The following is a 17,571-nucleotide window of genomic DNA, read 5'->3' as shown; positions in this document are numbered from 1 at the left end:
CTCTACTATAAAGAGTATATCAGTTTTGATACGATTGCTTGTGATGAGGCAGGCATTTCTGTGGATGTCAGCAAGGACATCTTAATAGTGTGCTGCCTCCCCGGTCCCGAGGTTAAGGATGTCCCCGAGCAGGTGCAGAATATTCTGAAAGAGGAGAATAACCAGTAGGAGGTCGTTGTACATGTTAGTACCAAAGTCATGAGCAGAGAAAGCGATGAGGTTCTTTAGAGAGAATATAGGAAATTAGATTAAAAAGTAGGTCCTTGAGAGTAGTAATATCTGAATTAATCCTGGTACCACGTGCTAGAAAGAGGATGAAGAGGATAGAGCAGATCAATACATGGCTAAGGAGCTGGAATGAGGGGCAATGGTTCACATTTTAATGTGCTCACACTACATTTTGAGGAAGAAAGTTCTGAATACTCATGACCCTGTGAGGGAAAGAAATGTCTTCTCATCCCATTCTGTTGAGACCCCTCGGGATCTTATACTTTGATTGAGTTGTCTCTTAATCCAGGGGATACAAGCCTAGACTGTCTAACCTTTCCTCATTAGACAACTATTAATTTTAATAAAATTTCAAATGTTTCTGCTGTCCTATAAATGGTGTTTTAGAGTGAACTTTATTCATGTGTTTCAGGTTCAAAACTAGATTTCAAATATTCAAATAACGTGCAGAAACATGCTAGACTGAAGACCTTCCAGTTTAATTCTGCATTCTCTTGTGCAAAAATGTAGCAGCATCCTTCCCGGGCAGTGTTGTATGAGCTATTGACTTGGAACAGTCAATTATGTTGGTTCAAGCGCACATGCCAACTGAAGTTTTTAGCATAAATATTGAAGAAAGAATCGTCAGTGGGCTTGTTTTTGGATTAAGAAGGTCAGGTGATGCAAGTCGGCTGGAGGAACATCACAATAGTTAAGTCTGAAGATTCCAAACACGAGTGTGGATTTCAAGAATGGAGGGAGGTGATGGTAGGGGAAGTGGTGGTAGTAGATTTGTAAATGAATTATATGAAAGCATGGTGGAAGCAGGTTCAGTAATAACTTTCAAAGGGATTTGGATAAATGGATATGAAGTCCTTGCAATGCAAATGTATTCAGTTTAAAAGAGTGGACGTAGCTACTGTGAGTCAAACAGCCTCCTTTTATACTGTGCCTTTTCTGTACTATTCCTTCACCCCTGTGGTTGCCTTCCGATACAATAAACCTCAATTTTAAAACTTTCCTCTTTGGTAAAATCTTGCATGATCTTCTATGCCCAACCTATGTAATGTCCTTTCCTCCAGCCCTACCACTCTAATTCTGGCCATATGTATCTCCAAATTTAATCATTCCACTAAGGGTAATTAGGTCTGTCATTTCCTGAACCTGATCTTCTGGAATTTCCTCCCACCTTTTAAGGCACTCTTTTAAAAACTTCTCTTTAACACTGTCTTAATCCATCCTTTATTTGGTGCTAGTCCTATCAATGCCTGGATCTCTCTCGTCTTTTAGGAGCGTGGTAGTGGAGACAGTTAATGGTTTTAGAAGGAAATTGTATGGGCATTTGAGGGAATTGAACTTGTAGGGGATTGGCATTTGCTGAATTATTCTACAGAGCGCAGATGTTGATTTAATTGATCAATGGCAGCCTCCTATCCTGTAATGATTCTAATGCTGCTATGGACATTATGGGAAGCCTAGAGCATCATACACTTGCCTCTGAAAGTTCAAGTCCAGGGATTTTAGCAGGAAAATTCAGACCGGCATCCCAGTACAGTGCTGAGTGATTGCTGCACTGTCAGAGATTCTGACTGGTAAGTCGTTAAGCTGAGGCTGCATCCTCCTCCATTTGGATCTAAAAGATCCCATAATTTGATTTTTAAAGAGCTGAGGGACTGTCCCGTATATTTTAACCAAGATTTTTCCCTCCTTCAGTATTATTGCATTTTATCTGATCAATACCATGTTAATATTTGTGGAAGCTTGTTGTGTGCAAAATAGTTGCAGTATTTTTTACATTACACAAGTAATTTCATTTCCCAAAGCATTTTGCAGGCAATGCAGTATTTCTGATGTCCCAAGCAGATGAAATAAATATAGCATTGGGATCTGAGGGAATGGCAGTGGGGAGGGAGAGGTTATGAGAATTGATTTTTGGAGGAACTAGGAGGTTGTGATGCAGGGTCAACAAGTGAAGCCATTGCTCTCTTTGGCCTGATACTTCAAAAAAACCAAGCGGCAATCACTCTGCAATGGTCAATGGGCCTGAGTTTTCCAGGTTTGAGAATACGCGCCATGTTTCTGCAAACTTCTCTGTAAATGTAACCATTTAAACTGCTGTCAATTTAGTATGCCTGCTTTACCTCTTCCATAACCAATATATCCTTTGAAATGTGGTGTCCCAAACTCAACAGCCTACAGATAGATCTCGACTATGACTCCGTACAACTGATGCATCGTTTATTCATTTTGACTTCCAGTTCCCCCATACCAAACGCCAACATTCATTACCCTGCTTAATTTCCTTCTGTACGTGCACTAACATCAAATACTTAAGTCTCAATCACTTTGCAACTCTGTTATACATGGTTTATCACATTTATGCACATGTTCTGATTTGTTTTTCTTGGACCCAAAGCAAATGAATTTGTTATTCCAGACAAGGAACTCCCAGCTGTCAGTTTGTCTACTCAGTCCATCCATATACTTTTTGTAACTTACTTCCACCTGCACAACTGTGCGTATCTCCAAACGTTGGCATCTTCAAAACTGGAAATTTAGCTTGCTAGGAGAGTGAAAGGGTTTTTTGTTCCCTTTATACCACTCCCACCTTCACCTTCAAGAAACTTACTATGGCACTTGGCAGCCCCACAGGGCTGAAGGATGATGTGAGTCAACAACATCTGGGGAGACAACAGCGTTAGTGGTATTATCACTGGACTGTTAGTCTGGGGCTTTAGGTTCAAATCCTGCCACAGGATTGTAGAATTTGAATTCAATAAGTATCTGGAATTATGAGTGTATAGATGACCATGACTCTGTTGTTGATTGTCAGGAAAAACCCACCTGGTTCATTAATGCCCTTTTAGAGGGGGAAACTGCCATCCTTACCCGGTCTGGCGTAAATGTGACTCCAGAACCACAGCTCTAAGGTTGACTCTTAACTGTCCACTGGGCTATTAGGGATTGGCAATAAATGCTGGCCTACCCAGTGATGTCGTCATCCCATGGATGAATTTTAAAAATTGTACTGAGGTGCCATACATCAGAGGCAAAACAGCATATCGTTTATACGCGTGTAAAAGTCAAAATTTTTAGATTAATTTTTAAAGGTTAAATTTACAGGATCGACTATTACATGAATACTACTTTTGGGGGCAGAAATTTATGCACAATGAATTACAGTAATTCCATGAGTGCTATGGGGAACTGAGCTCAGCTGAGCGGCACACAAAGGAAGGTTGTTACCTGACTGACCTGATGCATCTTAAAGTTTCTTACATTCTTCCATTTCCCTCCGTTTTCTATCCTCTAATGTTGTTTTCGATTTTCAAACTAACATTTTAAGCTTTTATTTCTGATTTTGAAAAAAAATTATCAAGTTTCACTCTCCCCGGTCTCACCAATCACTGTAGCTGTGAGAAATTGTCAACAGCTACATGGTGAAGTAAATGCATTTGGTCTACCTTATATAGGAAATGGTGTAATAAACTAATCAGACTAATTATAGTGCTCGTTCAAGAATGAACTTAAGAAATCTGTAGCCTAACGTTGGTATGAATTATACATCAAAACACATAATAGCGCAAAAAAAATTATTTCCTTGTCATAACATTTAGGTATAGGATGGGCAAAGTTAAAAATCACAACACCAGATTATAGTCCAACAGGTTTAATTGGAAGCACTAAGTTTCTGAGCGCCTCTCCTTCAGGTGGTTGTCTTTTCTGCTTGCCTGTATTTCTGTAGAAACATGATGTCTGTGTCGACATGAGCGATCTTCTTGGTAGATCCTTTCCACAGTGGCGGTTAGTGGTGTCAATAGTAGTCATAATTTGGAGATGCCGGTTTTGGACTGGGGTGTACAAAGTTACAAATACAACACTGATGAAGGAGCGGCGCTCTGAAAGCTCGTGCTTCTAATTAAACCTGTTGGACTATAACCTGGTGTGGTGTGACTTTTAAATTTGTACACCCCAGTCCAGCACCGGCATCTCTAAATCATATATAGGATAATGCCTTGATTCACAAATATTGATCTGTTATCTGTGAACTGCTGTACTTGGGGAGGATATTCCTGGGGATACATCTAGGTAAGTTATTTGTGTGGAACTGAAAAATAAGAAAGGAATGATCACCTGATTGGGATTGTATTATAGACACAATAGTCAATGGGAAATTGAGAAACAAATTTGTAAGGTGATTTCAGTTATCTGTAAGAATAACAGTGTGGTTATGGTAGGCGGTTTTTAACTTCCCAAACATAGATTGGGACTGCCATGGAGAGGAACGTGTGTGTACAAGAAAATTTTCTGATTCAATATCTAAATGTTCCTACTAGAGAAGGTGCAAAACTTGATCTACTCTTCAGAAATAAGGCAGGGCAGGTGACTGAGGTGTCAATGGGGGAAGCACTTTGGGCCAGCGTCCATAATTGTATTAGTTTTAAAATAGTGATGGAAAAGGAGAGACCAGATCTAAAAGTTAAAGTTCTAAATTGGAGGAAAGCTAATTTTGTCGGTATTGGGTAAGAACTTTCGAATGCTGATGTTCGCAGGGAAAGGGATGGCTGGAAAATGGGAAGCCTTCAGAAATGCGATAACAAGAGTCCAGAGACAGAATATTCCTATTAGGGTGAAAGGAAAGGCTAGTAGGTATAGGGAATGCTGGATGACAAAAGAAATTGAGGGTTTGATTTTTAAAAAAAAAGTAAATGTCAAGTACAACCAGGAGAGATCGAGGAATCCTTAGACTATAAAGGTAGTAGGAATATTCTTAAGAGGGAAATCAGGAGGGCAAAAAGGGGACATGGGATAGCTTTGGCAAATAGGGTTGAAGAGAATCCAAAGGGATTTTATAAATATATTAAGGACAAAAGGGTAACTCAGGAGAGAATAGCGCCCCTCAAAGATCAGCAGGATGGCTTGTGCGTGGAGCTGCATGGGATAGGGGAAATACTAAATGTGTATTTTGCATCAGTATTTGCTGTGGAAAAGGACATGGAAGACATAGGATGTGGGGAAATAGATGGTGACATCTTGAAAAATGTCCATATGACAGAGGAGGAGGTGCTGAATGTCTTGAAACGTATAAAAGTGGACAAATCCCCAGGATCTGATCAGGTGTACCATAGAGTTATGTGGGAAGCTAGGGAAGTGATTGCTTGCCACTTGCTGAGATATTTGTATCATCGATAGTCAGAAGTGAGGTGACAGATGACTGGAGGTTGGCTAACGTGGTGCTACTATCTAAGAAAGGAGGTAAGGAAAGGCCAGGGAATTATAGACCAGTGAGCCTGACATCGGTGGTGGGCAAAGTTGTTGGAGGGAATCCTGAGGGACAGGATTTACATTTATTTGGAAAGGCGAGAACTGATTAGGGATAGTCAGCATGACTTTGTGCGTGGGAAAATATGTCCTACAAACTTAATTGAGTTTTTTAAAGAAGTAACAGAGGATTGTTGAGGGCAGAGTGGTGGACGTGATCTGTGTGGACTTCAGTAAGGTGTTTGACAAAGTTCCTCATGGGAGACTGGTTAGCAAGTTTAGATCTCATGGAATAGAGGGAGAATGAGCCGTTTGGATACAGAACTGGCTCACAGGTAGAAGACCGAGGGGTGGTGGTGGAGGGTTGTTTTTCAGATTAGAGGCCTGTGGTGTGCCACAAAGATTGCTGGGTCCACTGCTTTTTGTCATTTATATAAATGATTTGGATGTGAACATAGGAGGTGTAGTTGGTAAGTTTGCAGATGACACCAAAATTGGAAGTGTCATGGACAGCAAAGAAGGTTACCTCCGAGTGTTCAGCCTCTCCCTGTAGCTCAAACCCTCCAACCCTAGCAACATAGTTATAAATCTATTCTGAACCCTTTCAAGTTTCATTGCATCTTTCAGATTGGAAGGAAACCAGAATTGCACGCAATATTCCAACAGTGGCCTAACCAATGTCCTGTACACCACAACATGTCCTCCAAACTCCTGTACTCAATTGTTTGACTAATAAAGGAAAGCATCCCAAACACCTTCACTATCCTATCTACCTGCGACTCTATTTTCAAGGAGCTATGAACCTGCACTCCAAGGTTTTTGTTCATCATCACTCCCCAGGACCTTAGCAGAACTTGTACAGTTGATGGTAAGATTTGCTTTTCCAAAATGCAGCACCTCACATTTATCTAAATTAAACTCCATCTGCCACTCCTCAGCCCATTGGCCCATCTGATCAAGATCATGTTACACTCTGAGGTAACCTTCTTTGCTGTCCATGACACTTCCAATTTAGATCTCATGGAATAGAGATCTAACCTAATTTGGAGACCGATATCATGAAACTTGCAGAAAAGCACCAAGCTCAAGGATTGCATTAGGGCTGATGGATGTTTAATTTCATAGTCATTTTTTAAAAGTTTTGTCTGGTATGTCGAAATGTTTGTGTTTTCCTGGTGTTCAATAATAAATGATTTTGTCTATCTGTTCATGTTGTATTTGTGTTTGAAAGAGAGGCCCTGGAAGCTAAGAATTCCTAGGGGGGCCTTGGCCCAAAAACAGTTGAGAATCACTGCTGTAAACCATCGAAAACTTTAAAGAATACATACACCTCCAAGAAATAGATGGCCAGATACATAGCACCCTGAACTTTTGAATTATTGCCCAGGGATATTTTACTTCCATCTGAGCACACCAGCTAAAACTCAGCTCGAGACCAAGTGTGAGACTTTAATCTTGTGACTTGAGGTGGGAGTGCCACCCACTGAACTCTGGCTGCAATCAGACAGCAGGCTTGATAGAGCTACTTAAAATCTCATGGTTAAATAAACTAAATAGTGAAGCTATTTCTCAGTAGTGGTTGGGTTACTAATTAGGGGTCACCTATTAAAGGTGATAGATAAAAGAACTAGTGGCAACATGCCAAGAGCACAGTTCCTTGAAAGTGGGATCACAATTGGACAGGGTGGTAAAGGAGGTGTTGGCATGTTTGCCTTCATTGGTCAGAACATTGAGTACAGGAGTTGGGATGTCATGTTGCAGCTGTACAGGACATCGGTGAGACCACTTCTGGAACACTGCAGACAATTCTTGTCATCCTTCTACAGGAAAGATACTGTTAAACTGGAGAGGGTGCAGAAAGGATTTACGAGAATTTTGCCACGATTGGAGGGTTTGAGCCATAGAGAGAGGCTGAGTAGGCTGGAGCTTTTGTTTTCCCTGGAGTGACGGAGGCTGAGGGGGTGCCCTTTATAGAGGTTTGTAAAATGAGGGCACAGATTTCATGAATAGGCAAGGGTCTTTTTTCCTAGGGTGGGGGTGTCCAAAACTAGAGGGCATAGGCTTAAGGTGAGAGGGGAACGATTTAAGAGACTGAAGGGGTGACGTTTTGATACTGAGGGTGGTGCGTCTATGGAATGACGAAGTGGTAAAGGCTGATACAATTACAACATTTAAAAGTCATCTTGATGGGCATATGAATAGGAAGGGTTTGGAGGGATTTGGGCCAAATGCTGGCAAATGGGACTAAGTCGGATTGGGATGTCTGGTCGGTGCAGACCAGTTGGACCAAAGAGTCTGTTTCTATGCTGTATGACTGAGTCTGAGTAAAAGCTTCTATAGGAGAAAGTGAGGACTGCAGATGCTGGAGATCAGAGCTGGAAATGTATTGCTGGAAAAGCGCGGCAGGTCAGGCAGCATCCAAGGAGCAGGAGAATTGACTTTTCGAGCATGAGCCCTTCTTCAGGAACAACATGTCCTGACGTTTCCTGAAGAAGGGTTCATGCCCGAAACGTCGATTCTCCTGCTCCTTGGATGCTGCCTGACCTGCTGCGCTTTTCCAGCAACACATTTTCAGCTAAAACCTTCTATACACTGGAAGAGATTAGGTTTGGAATCCATTACCTGATAGTTGCAACTGCAAGCTAAAATGGAATTGGAAAAAACTTGGAACAGTTGCAAGGTGATGGCGAAAGTGCAGGGGAATGGGACTAACTAGGAGGAGCAGGCACAGACTGAGTTGCATGGTCACCTGTGCTACATTTCTGGGACTCTGTAGTAATTTGTAATCTGCAATATCTTGTTTCCAATTGTTTCAGTTACAGATGATATGTATGCAGAGCAGTCAGAGAATCCAGAAAACCCGTTGCGGTGTCCCATCAAACTCTATGACTTCTACCTCTTTAAATGGTGAGAATATTTGCATTCTGATTAATGTTTCAGGATATGTTTTCTGTAAGTTGCCACAATCCAATGCTTATTGCTGCTTGTGACTTTAAATTGGATCAGATCTATTAATCTGTTCTGTTATTCTTCTGGCCTTCTATCATTCCTTGTTTGGCATCACTAATCAGCCCAATAAATGAATATTTCATCACTAATAAATATTCTTTTACCAATCCAATATCTGGGTAAGTGTAGTGAAACCCAGTAATTGAAGAAGTGACCCTTGCTGTTTCTATATTGGAGTATGAGGATTACTCTCCTGGATTATACTCTAGTAGAGTATAAGGATTACTCTCATATGACTAGAGTCTGGCTGGCTCAGGTGATAAACCTGCTAGCTCATACAGGTACAGATGTCTCCAAATGTGTCCTTCCACAAATTAGTGATGTCTGAAGTAGAACTGCAGTTTTATTTGCACCAGAAAGGAATGAACAATTATTGCAGTTCATCCATGCGCTCTTACTTTTGCCATTACTTTTCTACCATCATCCCTTAAGTAGCATCCCCTTTTATAGCCTCCCCTGTCCAGCCTGAAGATCCAATACCTCAGAATGTTGATTTGTCAGTGCTGCCCCTCCCTCAACCACATCTGTCATGACGACAACATTGAAGCTCCATTTGTCAGTCCCACACCCTTAACTCCTCTGTCTGTCTTCTAATATTCCTACTATTAAAATAGAGGTCATCCAGCCGTGCCTTACTTCCTGGAAACTCAACATGGTTGGATTCCCTCTGCTTTGGTTCTTTACTAAAGTACTCTGAGTATCGATTGTACTAACAGTGTCCCCTGCCCCTGCTGAACTTGTTTAAATTCTTCCAACAGCACTACCAAACCCACCCACAATGATGTTGGTCCCATTCTGGATCAGGTGCAGACCATCCTGCTTATACAGGTTCCACCACCTCCAGAAACTGTCCCAGTGATTCAGGAATCTCAAAGCCCCTCTCCTGCACCAAATCTTGAGCCATTCATTCAGCTGCCCTTTTCTCCTATTTCATAGTCAATAGCAAGTGGCATTGGGAGTAACCCAGAGATTTACAACCTTTTGTGTTTGACTCTGACTAAAATTTGAATTTACTTTGGTCTCAGTTGCTAAATTTTCTAATTACTTAACGTTAAAGATACTCCCTTTTAACTTTAGTCTGCTTCGCTATTGTCTGATTTTTATTTATCTCTGGTGTTTTGGAGTTTATCCCTTCATATCTTAACAGCTCTTGGGCCTTGGTTTGCTCCTATCCCCACTGATCTGTGAATGTAGTTGGGAAAACAATACAGCCGCAAAAAACAAAAACCTCTCTTTTTTTTTCCCCCATTTCACCTAACTCTCACATTTACTGAACTTACTGATCAATTTTTAAAAAACTATTTGCTCATCAGATGAGGGTATCACTGGCTGGGGTAGCATTTATTGTCCATCCCTCCCCATTCCAAAGGACAGCTAAGAGCTGACCACAGATTGGAGTCACATTTCGGCCAAATCAAGTTGATGGTGTATTTCCTTCCCTAAAGGGCATGAAAATCAAATGGGTTTTTAAATTGTTGCCTTTAGGCTAGCTTTTTATCTGGATCTCTTTATTGAATACATACTTAGCTCTGTGCCATTTGAACCCATGTCATGAGAACATTAGCCTTGGCTCCTGGATAACTAGGCCAGTGACACCGCCATACACTACCATTTTATCCCCTAATCTTGATACTTATGATCTCCCCTTTCTGGCACTATACTTGTAAATCTATTTTGTACTTGACTTCACTGAGGAAAAGCTCTTATTGCACAGAATGCAGTAGTGCAGTAACCTAGGAGGAAGGTTTGTGTTAAGAGATGTGGGAAGAATTCTGTTTTTCCCAAATAACCAGCAAAAATGTTTGTTTAGTCCCCAGAGTGTGAAGGGCAGGAATGACACCTTTTACCTGACACCTGAGCCTGTGGTGGCCCCAAACAGCCCGATCTGGTACTCCACCCAACCCATCAATAAGGAGCACATGGAACAAATGTTGACTCGGATTCTGACAGTGCGGGAAATCCAGGAAGCTTTTGCCATAGCTGCTGCGAACCTGCATTAAACCCTGGATGTAAACCAAGGAACTAAATGCACCTTGTGTTCTGCGGCAACACAGATTCATCAGCCACAGATTAATGCAGCTTCAACAGAGTCTTTTGGAAGTTTCAGGAAAATATCATCAGATGTGTATCTGCAGATAATATAGTTTAATCGGGTTTCAATACCAGATACAAGGAATCTGGCAATTACTTTTCTCAGTGGGCAATTTGTTTTTTTTTTGTTTTGAACCCATAGCAGCATTTTGTTGGATGCAGAAAATCCTGTCGACATCTGGAAACCCTGTCATGAACTCCCGTCGCAAGGAACTTCAGAACCCTCGGGGAACTCCTCATGTGATTGGTGTAAGACAGGCTTGTTATAACATTTCTACCAATTGCTGGCTTCGACTGGGCCTCCACTGAAAGGAATTGGACATGAAAGGGCGAATGAGAAACTGATGAAGGTTTATAAAATTAACAAGTTTTCAGTACTTTAAAAAAAAAAATGATGTTTTTAGACAGTGACTAGAACTGAAGACATTTCACACATTTGGCCTTGTGCAGAGGCCTTGACTCCAGGCACAGTGCACAGAGAAATTATTGTAATATACTCGTGTACCATTATAAAGAGACCTTTCTGTTTCTCTGTGTTTCTGTTCTAATAGTCTGTACAACACAGCAAGTAACTCTTTCAGCCTAGGATTATGCAAAGAGATTTTCATTGTCGCAAAATGAAGTATACACATTGGGGAAGAGGGAGGAGCCATCTTGTACTTGTTTCCTGTGTACAGTACACTCATTAGTCAGCTGGCAGTATACTGTTTGCTAAACTTTTCAAAGTGAAATGAAGTCACTTGTCAGGTCAAATAATTTCCACTACTTTCCAATCATCACTTTTAGTCCACTTGATGCTTCTCTTCATTACTGCCATATTTAGGCTAAGGCACTATTGATACTTGAGGATGCTGTAACATTATGATCTGGTAATTTGGCATTAATCCTGGTACTGTATTTATTGTGATACCTTAAATATCACAGTCATGGTGTAAAGATACAGTGACTTTATTTTGGGAAAAAAATTGATTTTATACTTTTTTTGCTAGAAAGGAGATGATTTGTTATTACTATATTGCAATATTTCGAGTGTCACATGATCCCAAATTTGCTGTTTCCCAATTCTGTACAGGGTTGTAAAGTTAAATTGCGATCTTTATCTGCCAATACTGTGAAACTGATCTTGTTGAACATAACCCATAATGTAGGAAACAAACTGTCATGATGTTCTTTAGTGGTTTGAACTAACAAGGCTTATCTGATCTAGTTTTAGGCATTAGAGTATTTTGGAAATACTGAATGCTATATGATCCACGTTTCAGTTTGTGTTCTGAAAAACATGCTTTAGATTGAATGCTTTGATACGGAGCTGAAATCTTGTTTTACTTAGTTGTGTTTTGTTCTTGGAATGACTGCATGCTCAGATTCTAGCAGAAGGCGAGTTTGTTTAGTCAAGCAAGGCAGCAATTTAGATTATGGTTTTAATACTTAAATGTAAGATTTGGTCATCTATAGTAATACTGTACCTATCCAGCAACACCTTCTGTCAATTAGTTTGGGTATGTGCATCAGATTAAGAGCTCTGAGAGGTTAGGGGTATCCCTGCTGGTCCCCTTCAATCTGGCAATCTGAGTGCCTTCTGATGCTTCCTGCGCATCTACATTACCAGAGTGGATGGTGATTGCCAATCAGGGACTCAGGATCTATACAACTAGTTACTTATTACCAGGAAATGTGCTGTGCTGCAGTGAGGGACAAAGGTCTAACTGGTACCCTGATTGGATCTGTGGAACATATTTCCAACATACTGTTCCATGAGTGTTTCTTTAACCTGCCTCTCTCCTGCCCCCCTCTGCTGACTAAATTGATGCTGTTAATTCACAGCAACATAATTTTCATTCATGTTTTGTGAAAATAAGTCTCTAAATCAAATATAAGGTTTTTTAAGAAAGTGGTGCTTTCAGCTTTAAAAAGAATTATGGTTCTGCACATTGTATTTTGGAGGATGATAGGCTAGCTCAAACTGTTTTTTAAATTGAGGTTATTTGATAAAGGAGCTGCTCTTGTAACAGCATATTCCCTGAGCAATCAGCCCTAACTGGGACAAAGCAATGGCTATTTACATCTGCCTCTCTCTTCTGTATAAATGTTTTCATTGCAGATTATTTCCTATTCTGAATTTATTCGGCTTTATATGGAAAGTATAGCTGTTGAGATTGTGGTGTGAGCGATATTAAAAGGGTTGAGTTGAAGTTAGTAACAACAGTTGTAATGAAAGTGGGTTTGGAAATGAGACAATCTATTCCTCTGTCCTGGTTATTCTGACTATTATATGCAAATATCAATTAGCAACTTTCTGATCAAATTATTCAACACACCTTTTTGCTAGTATTTATTGTATCAAGCCCAGCAAACTCAACTGCGAATGTTCACTATGTTTCTATTTAGTTCAGTGGGAGCACCTGCAACCGTTTGCCATTCTTCACTTGCTAACATAGCTCCAGGTAAATGCTCTCAGCCTGTATGTAGTTTTATATTTTGGGTTGTTAAAAATCTTGTCTGTTTAAACAATTGTGATCCTAAGGAACTTTGTGACTTTATCAAAAGTAACTCTTGTTTAGTTATACACACTGCATTCAGTAAGGATACAGCTGGCTTGTTGGAGCTTTCAACCCTTTAATCCCAGTTTCAATCTAACTTGAACTGTGACAAAGTGAGCTCCGTCTCTAAAACATCAAAATGCAAATTAGTTATTTTATATTAACAACTTTCCATATTTTACTTAAATATTTTTGGAGAGAGTGAGGACTGCAGATGCTGGGGATCAGAGCTTAATGTGTTGCTGGAAAAGCGCAGCAGGTCAGGCAGCATCAAAGGAGCAGGAGAATCGACGTTTCGGGCATAAGCCCTTCTTCGTCGATTCTCTTTCTCCTTTGCCTGGCCTGCTGCGCTTTTCCAGCAACACATTTTTAAATATTTTTGGGCTAATATTATCTTTCTAAATTCATGAACTACTCAAGCAAAGGAGTTGTTGTTATCTTGGGCAACATTTCCTCCACATTTCTTTTAGATTCTATCCTGGACAGCTGCGGGGCATTCCTGTGCAGACTATTATGATGATAAATGCTCCTTTCCATCTCACAACCTGGCACACTGCTGTGAAAGAACACAGCAACAGGAAGAAGAGCATGCTCCATTATTTAATTACATCATAGATCATCTGTGCCTCAACTGCATTTTCTTGCCTTGGTTTTGTTTAATGCCCTTACTGTAAAATGCCTATTGGTCTCCGTTTTCAAATTCAGTTGACCAAAGCATCTATCATCTACAACCATAACGTTTTTCTAGGGTTGGAGAATGTTCCAAAATTCCCTCCCACTTTCTGACTCCTGAATGGCCTGGCTCTAATTTGAAGATGTATTCCCTAATTCTTATTCTGGTCTGCTCCACTAGAAGAAATAGAGCTGGTAAAGAAACTGCAAACTGCTGTAATTATAATAATCCTTCTAACTTCCCATATGCAAATGAATAGAAGCCTAGGCTATGCAATATGTTCTAATAATTTCACCCTTAACTGATATAATTCCAGTGAATCTGCACTGCACCCCCTCCAAGGACAATATATCCTTCCCATATTATTCCAAAACTGACAGTGCTCCAGATGTTATCTAATCAGAGCTTTGCAAGGCCGTTATATAGTTTTCTTGCCTCAACTGAATTATCTTTGATTCCATTTAAAACTATCATCTTAAAACAGAGCTAAGAGTGAATACAACAAGCATTGAGGCATTGTCACTAACTGCCAGGAATAAGGAGTAATAGGTCTGGTGCTGAAGAGATAACACCTTATGCAGTTTCAGGTCTGATAATAGGACATGGAACAGGAAAAACTGCTCACTACCGTACTCTGGAGTTCCCAATTTCATCCATCTCAAACTTGTAGAAATTACATTGAATTATTTGTATTACTAAGTAATTCTTTATATTATAATTATCTTAAGCTCTTGAAACTTCCCAAATCACTAGAACTTTCATTTAATATCCTAGTATCCTGGCTGAGAGGATAGCTATCCACCTTTGTTTTTGTATCTAACTTATTACCGCTGGTCAGAGACACTTCAAAGGAGGTTTGTTTTCTGAGTATTCTGTTTTGTTTCTGCCCTTGCAAAAACACACTCCTGCCCACATACCAGTCCTTTCCAAGCATGTGAATCATCTGATCCTAGTCCTTCATTTGTCACAACAGTTACTAGGAGATTGAGTGTTGTCTGGGGCAATTCCTCTTTCCTCTCTTTTTTACCATATCTCTTTCCATCCCATTTCAATCCCATCTCCTTGTAGCAGGAAGCCACTGTATCATGACATGCTAATCTCCATGAGCCCCTTCAGTCACTTCACTGACAAATCATGTGGCCTGATGTCTGATCCTGTATTTGGAGATTTATGAAGAGCAGCAGTAAGCAGATGAACCAATAACCTTAGCTTCCAAGAATAATTCAGTATCACTTTCAAAGTGTGTCCTCATTTCTGGTTTTCCTAGGTCTAGCTCTTGAAACATGTCACCATCTCTCAGTCTGCATGGAGAGGGTGTCAAGACCAAGGTGGGTTCTGTAATTTTTTTTTTAAATTAAAAGGGAAGAGTTAAAAACATTGTACAATGTTCTTTTTGCTTATTTTACTCTTGTGATACAGTTTCAAGTATTTTGAATAAAGTTAAATGCGATTAAATGCTTTTCTAAAAAAGCAATAAGTTTGTAGAAAATTATATGTATATTTAGGGTTTTGTCCCTCAACAATCTCTAGTATGGACTCCATATAATGTTCCATCATTTAACTTTTGTTCTCTGTTTTCTTTATCGGTTTAATATATCAATCTTGCCTCCTTTTAGTTGAATGGTCATCTTCTCTGCTAAGTTGCCACTAAATCAGAAAATCCAATTCTGTGATTTTATGTGATTCATGCTGCCCCAAATTCAGAAATTAGTTCATAATCTTCGTGCATTTCTTGTTGAAATTCAGAGTTTCAGGAACATCTGGATATTTTCTGCTGCAGCTGATACACTGTTGTCAGTAGAACTAACCCAGTATACCTGTCTCAGCAATATCTTACTCCAATAACTTAATACAGATAAACCTCGATTACTGCAGTAGTTACAAATCATGAAAATCACTAGGTTAATTGCAATCGCATGTTCAAAACACTTTTTACTGGAGAAACACGGGGGCGGCACGGTGGCTCAGTGGTTAGCACTGCTGCCTCACAGCACTAGGGGTCCCAGGTTCAATTCTAGCCTTCTAGCCTGAGGCGCCTATCTGTGTGGAGTTTGCACATTCTGCCCATGTCTGTGTGGGTTTCCTCCGGTTTCCTCCCACAGTCCAAAGATGTACAGGTCAGGTGAATTGGCCATGCTAAATTGCCCATAGAGTCAGGTGTATTAGTCAGAGGGAAATGGGTCTGGATGGGTTAGTCTTCAGAGGGTTGGTGTGAACTGGTTGGGCCGAAGGGCCTGTTTCCACACTGTAGGGAATCTAATCTAAACGCATCAAAATGTTTGGGATACATTTCCAGAGAATCAAACCAGTATAGAAGACAATGCAATGTTGATATCAAACACCAAACTAGATATGAAAGTATGCAAAAAAGAATTTTTAACATTTCTTGCCTCTTTTCCAAGATGGTTTATTGGGGGTGTAAGGCTGTGGTTCTTCTGACTAAGATGCTGCTCTGAAAGTTAAGGATCTGACTGCTCTTTTGCTTTGGAGGTGGTGGTTTGAGTGTCCTTTGGGGGGGCAGGAGGTGAGGTAGTATTTACCCAGCCTTTACTGATGCAGAGTGGCCAAAATGAACTGAACGAACAGAAAATTGCCCAGGAATATGGATTTTTTTAAATGCATTTATTCCTTCACGCTCGTGCAAGTGTGGTAAAATCACATTGCCATAAATTGGCCAATTGTCTTTGGAATGATGGATAGTAATGTAAAAACTACTGTAGAGAAACCATGTTAATTGAGGATGATCTATAACTTTTACTTTTGCTTTCCCCCATCCAAAGTGGACAAACGTGGCCTTTCTGTTTTTCACTTCAGCAAAATGGGTGGATTGATGTAGTTTTGTGCTGTTAATTTGTGACCTAGACCTGCCTACAGCTCTCTTTAAAATAGTTGATTAGCTGGTTGGGACTTACTCATCAGTAATGTCATGTCATTTGAGAAGTATTTGAGGATTTTTGTTAAGTAGTCAGTTTGGAATCATGATGAGGAATCTCCATTCAAGCTCTCAGAATACTGAGAGGCCTGGATAGAGTGGACGGGGAGAAGATGTTTCCACTAGTGGGAGGAACTAGGACCTGAGAGCACAGCCTCCAAGTGAAGGAATGACCATTTGGAACGGAGATGAGGAGGAATTTCTTCAGCCAATGGGTGATGAATCTGGAATTAGTTGCTGCAGAGGACTGTGGAGGCCAATCATTGAGTGATATTGAGACACAGGTTCTTAATTAGTAGGTGGATCAGAGGTTACATCATGAAGGCAGGAGAAACGTACCAGTCTTGACTGACTGGTGGAGTAGACCAATGGGCCATATGGCCTAATTCTTCTGCTCTATGTTATGGTTTTATGATGTATATTCTTAATGCACCATCATCAGCATTGGGGCATGATGGTAGTTTGAACTGTGCCAGGTGAATCAACCAGAAGGTGAAAATTCTTCACTCAGTGAAAATCATGGCCTACAAGCAGGAGGCCCAACAAAAGACAAGCCTCTGAAATGATTTACAAATTCTATTCTCTTTGGTTATTCTGCTCTTGTTTATCTTGGTGAAACTTTGCCTGTTTAAACCTTTATTGAACTGCTCTGCCTTGACCATCTGTTGTCATAATTATCCTTTCTCCATCAATATCCTCTTGCAACAAATTTGTTTCCTGGCTCAAATTATGAATGTGTTTTGATGCTAAATACAAATTAACTAGCTTTAAAGCTAGCTGGGCTCACTGCCCATCTTACCATTTTATTTTGCTTAAATCCCTATGTATCTAGACTGTGCTTCTCCACTGCTCCACAC

At 40.3% G+C, this 17,571-nt stretch overlaps 1 protein-coding gene across 3 annotated transcripts in view; it reads left to right on the top strand.

Moving 5' to 3' along the window:
- Nucleotides 1-11,099, top strand: part of LOC140483541 (transcriptional regulator QRICH1-like) — a 70,643-nt gene extending 59,544 nt beyond the window's left edge. For all 3 annotated transcript variants that reach the window (XM_072581729.1, XM_072581726.1, XM_072581727.1), the window contains exons 9-10: nucleotides 8,286-8,376; nucleotides 10,289-11,099. In XM_072581729.1, coding sequence (XP_072437830.1) covers nucleotides 8,286-8,376; nucleotides 10,289-10,478 — 281 coding nt within the window. In that variant the 3' untranslated portion in view covers nucleotides 10,479-11,099. The remainder of the gene's footprint in view (nucleotides 1-8,285; nucleotides 8,377-10,288) is intronic.
- Nucleotides 11,100-17,571: the final 6,472 nt, after the last annotated feature.

Source organism: Chiloscyllium punctatum, chromosome 12 (genome assembly GCF_047496795.1).
Source record: "Chiloscyllium punctatum isolate Juve2018m chromosome 12, sChiPun1.3, whole genome shotgun sequence".
NCBI classification, from domain to species: Eukaryota; Metazoa; Chordata; class Chondrichthyes; order Orectolobiformes; family Hemiscylliidae; genus Chiloscyllium; species Chiloscyllium punctatum.
Note: the sequence above shows the minus strand (reverse complement) of the source record. Positions and strands in the feature narration are given on the sequence as shown.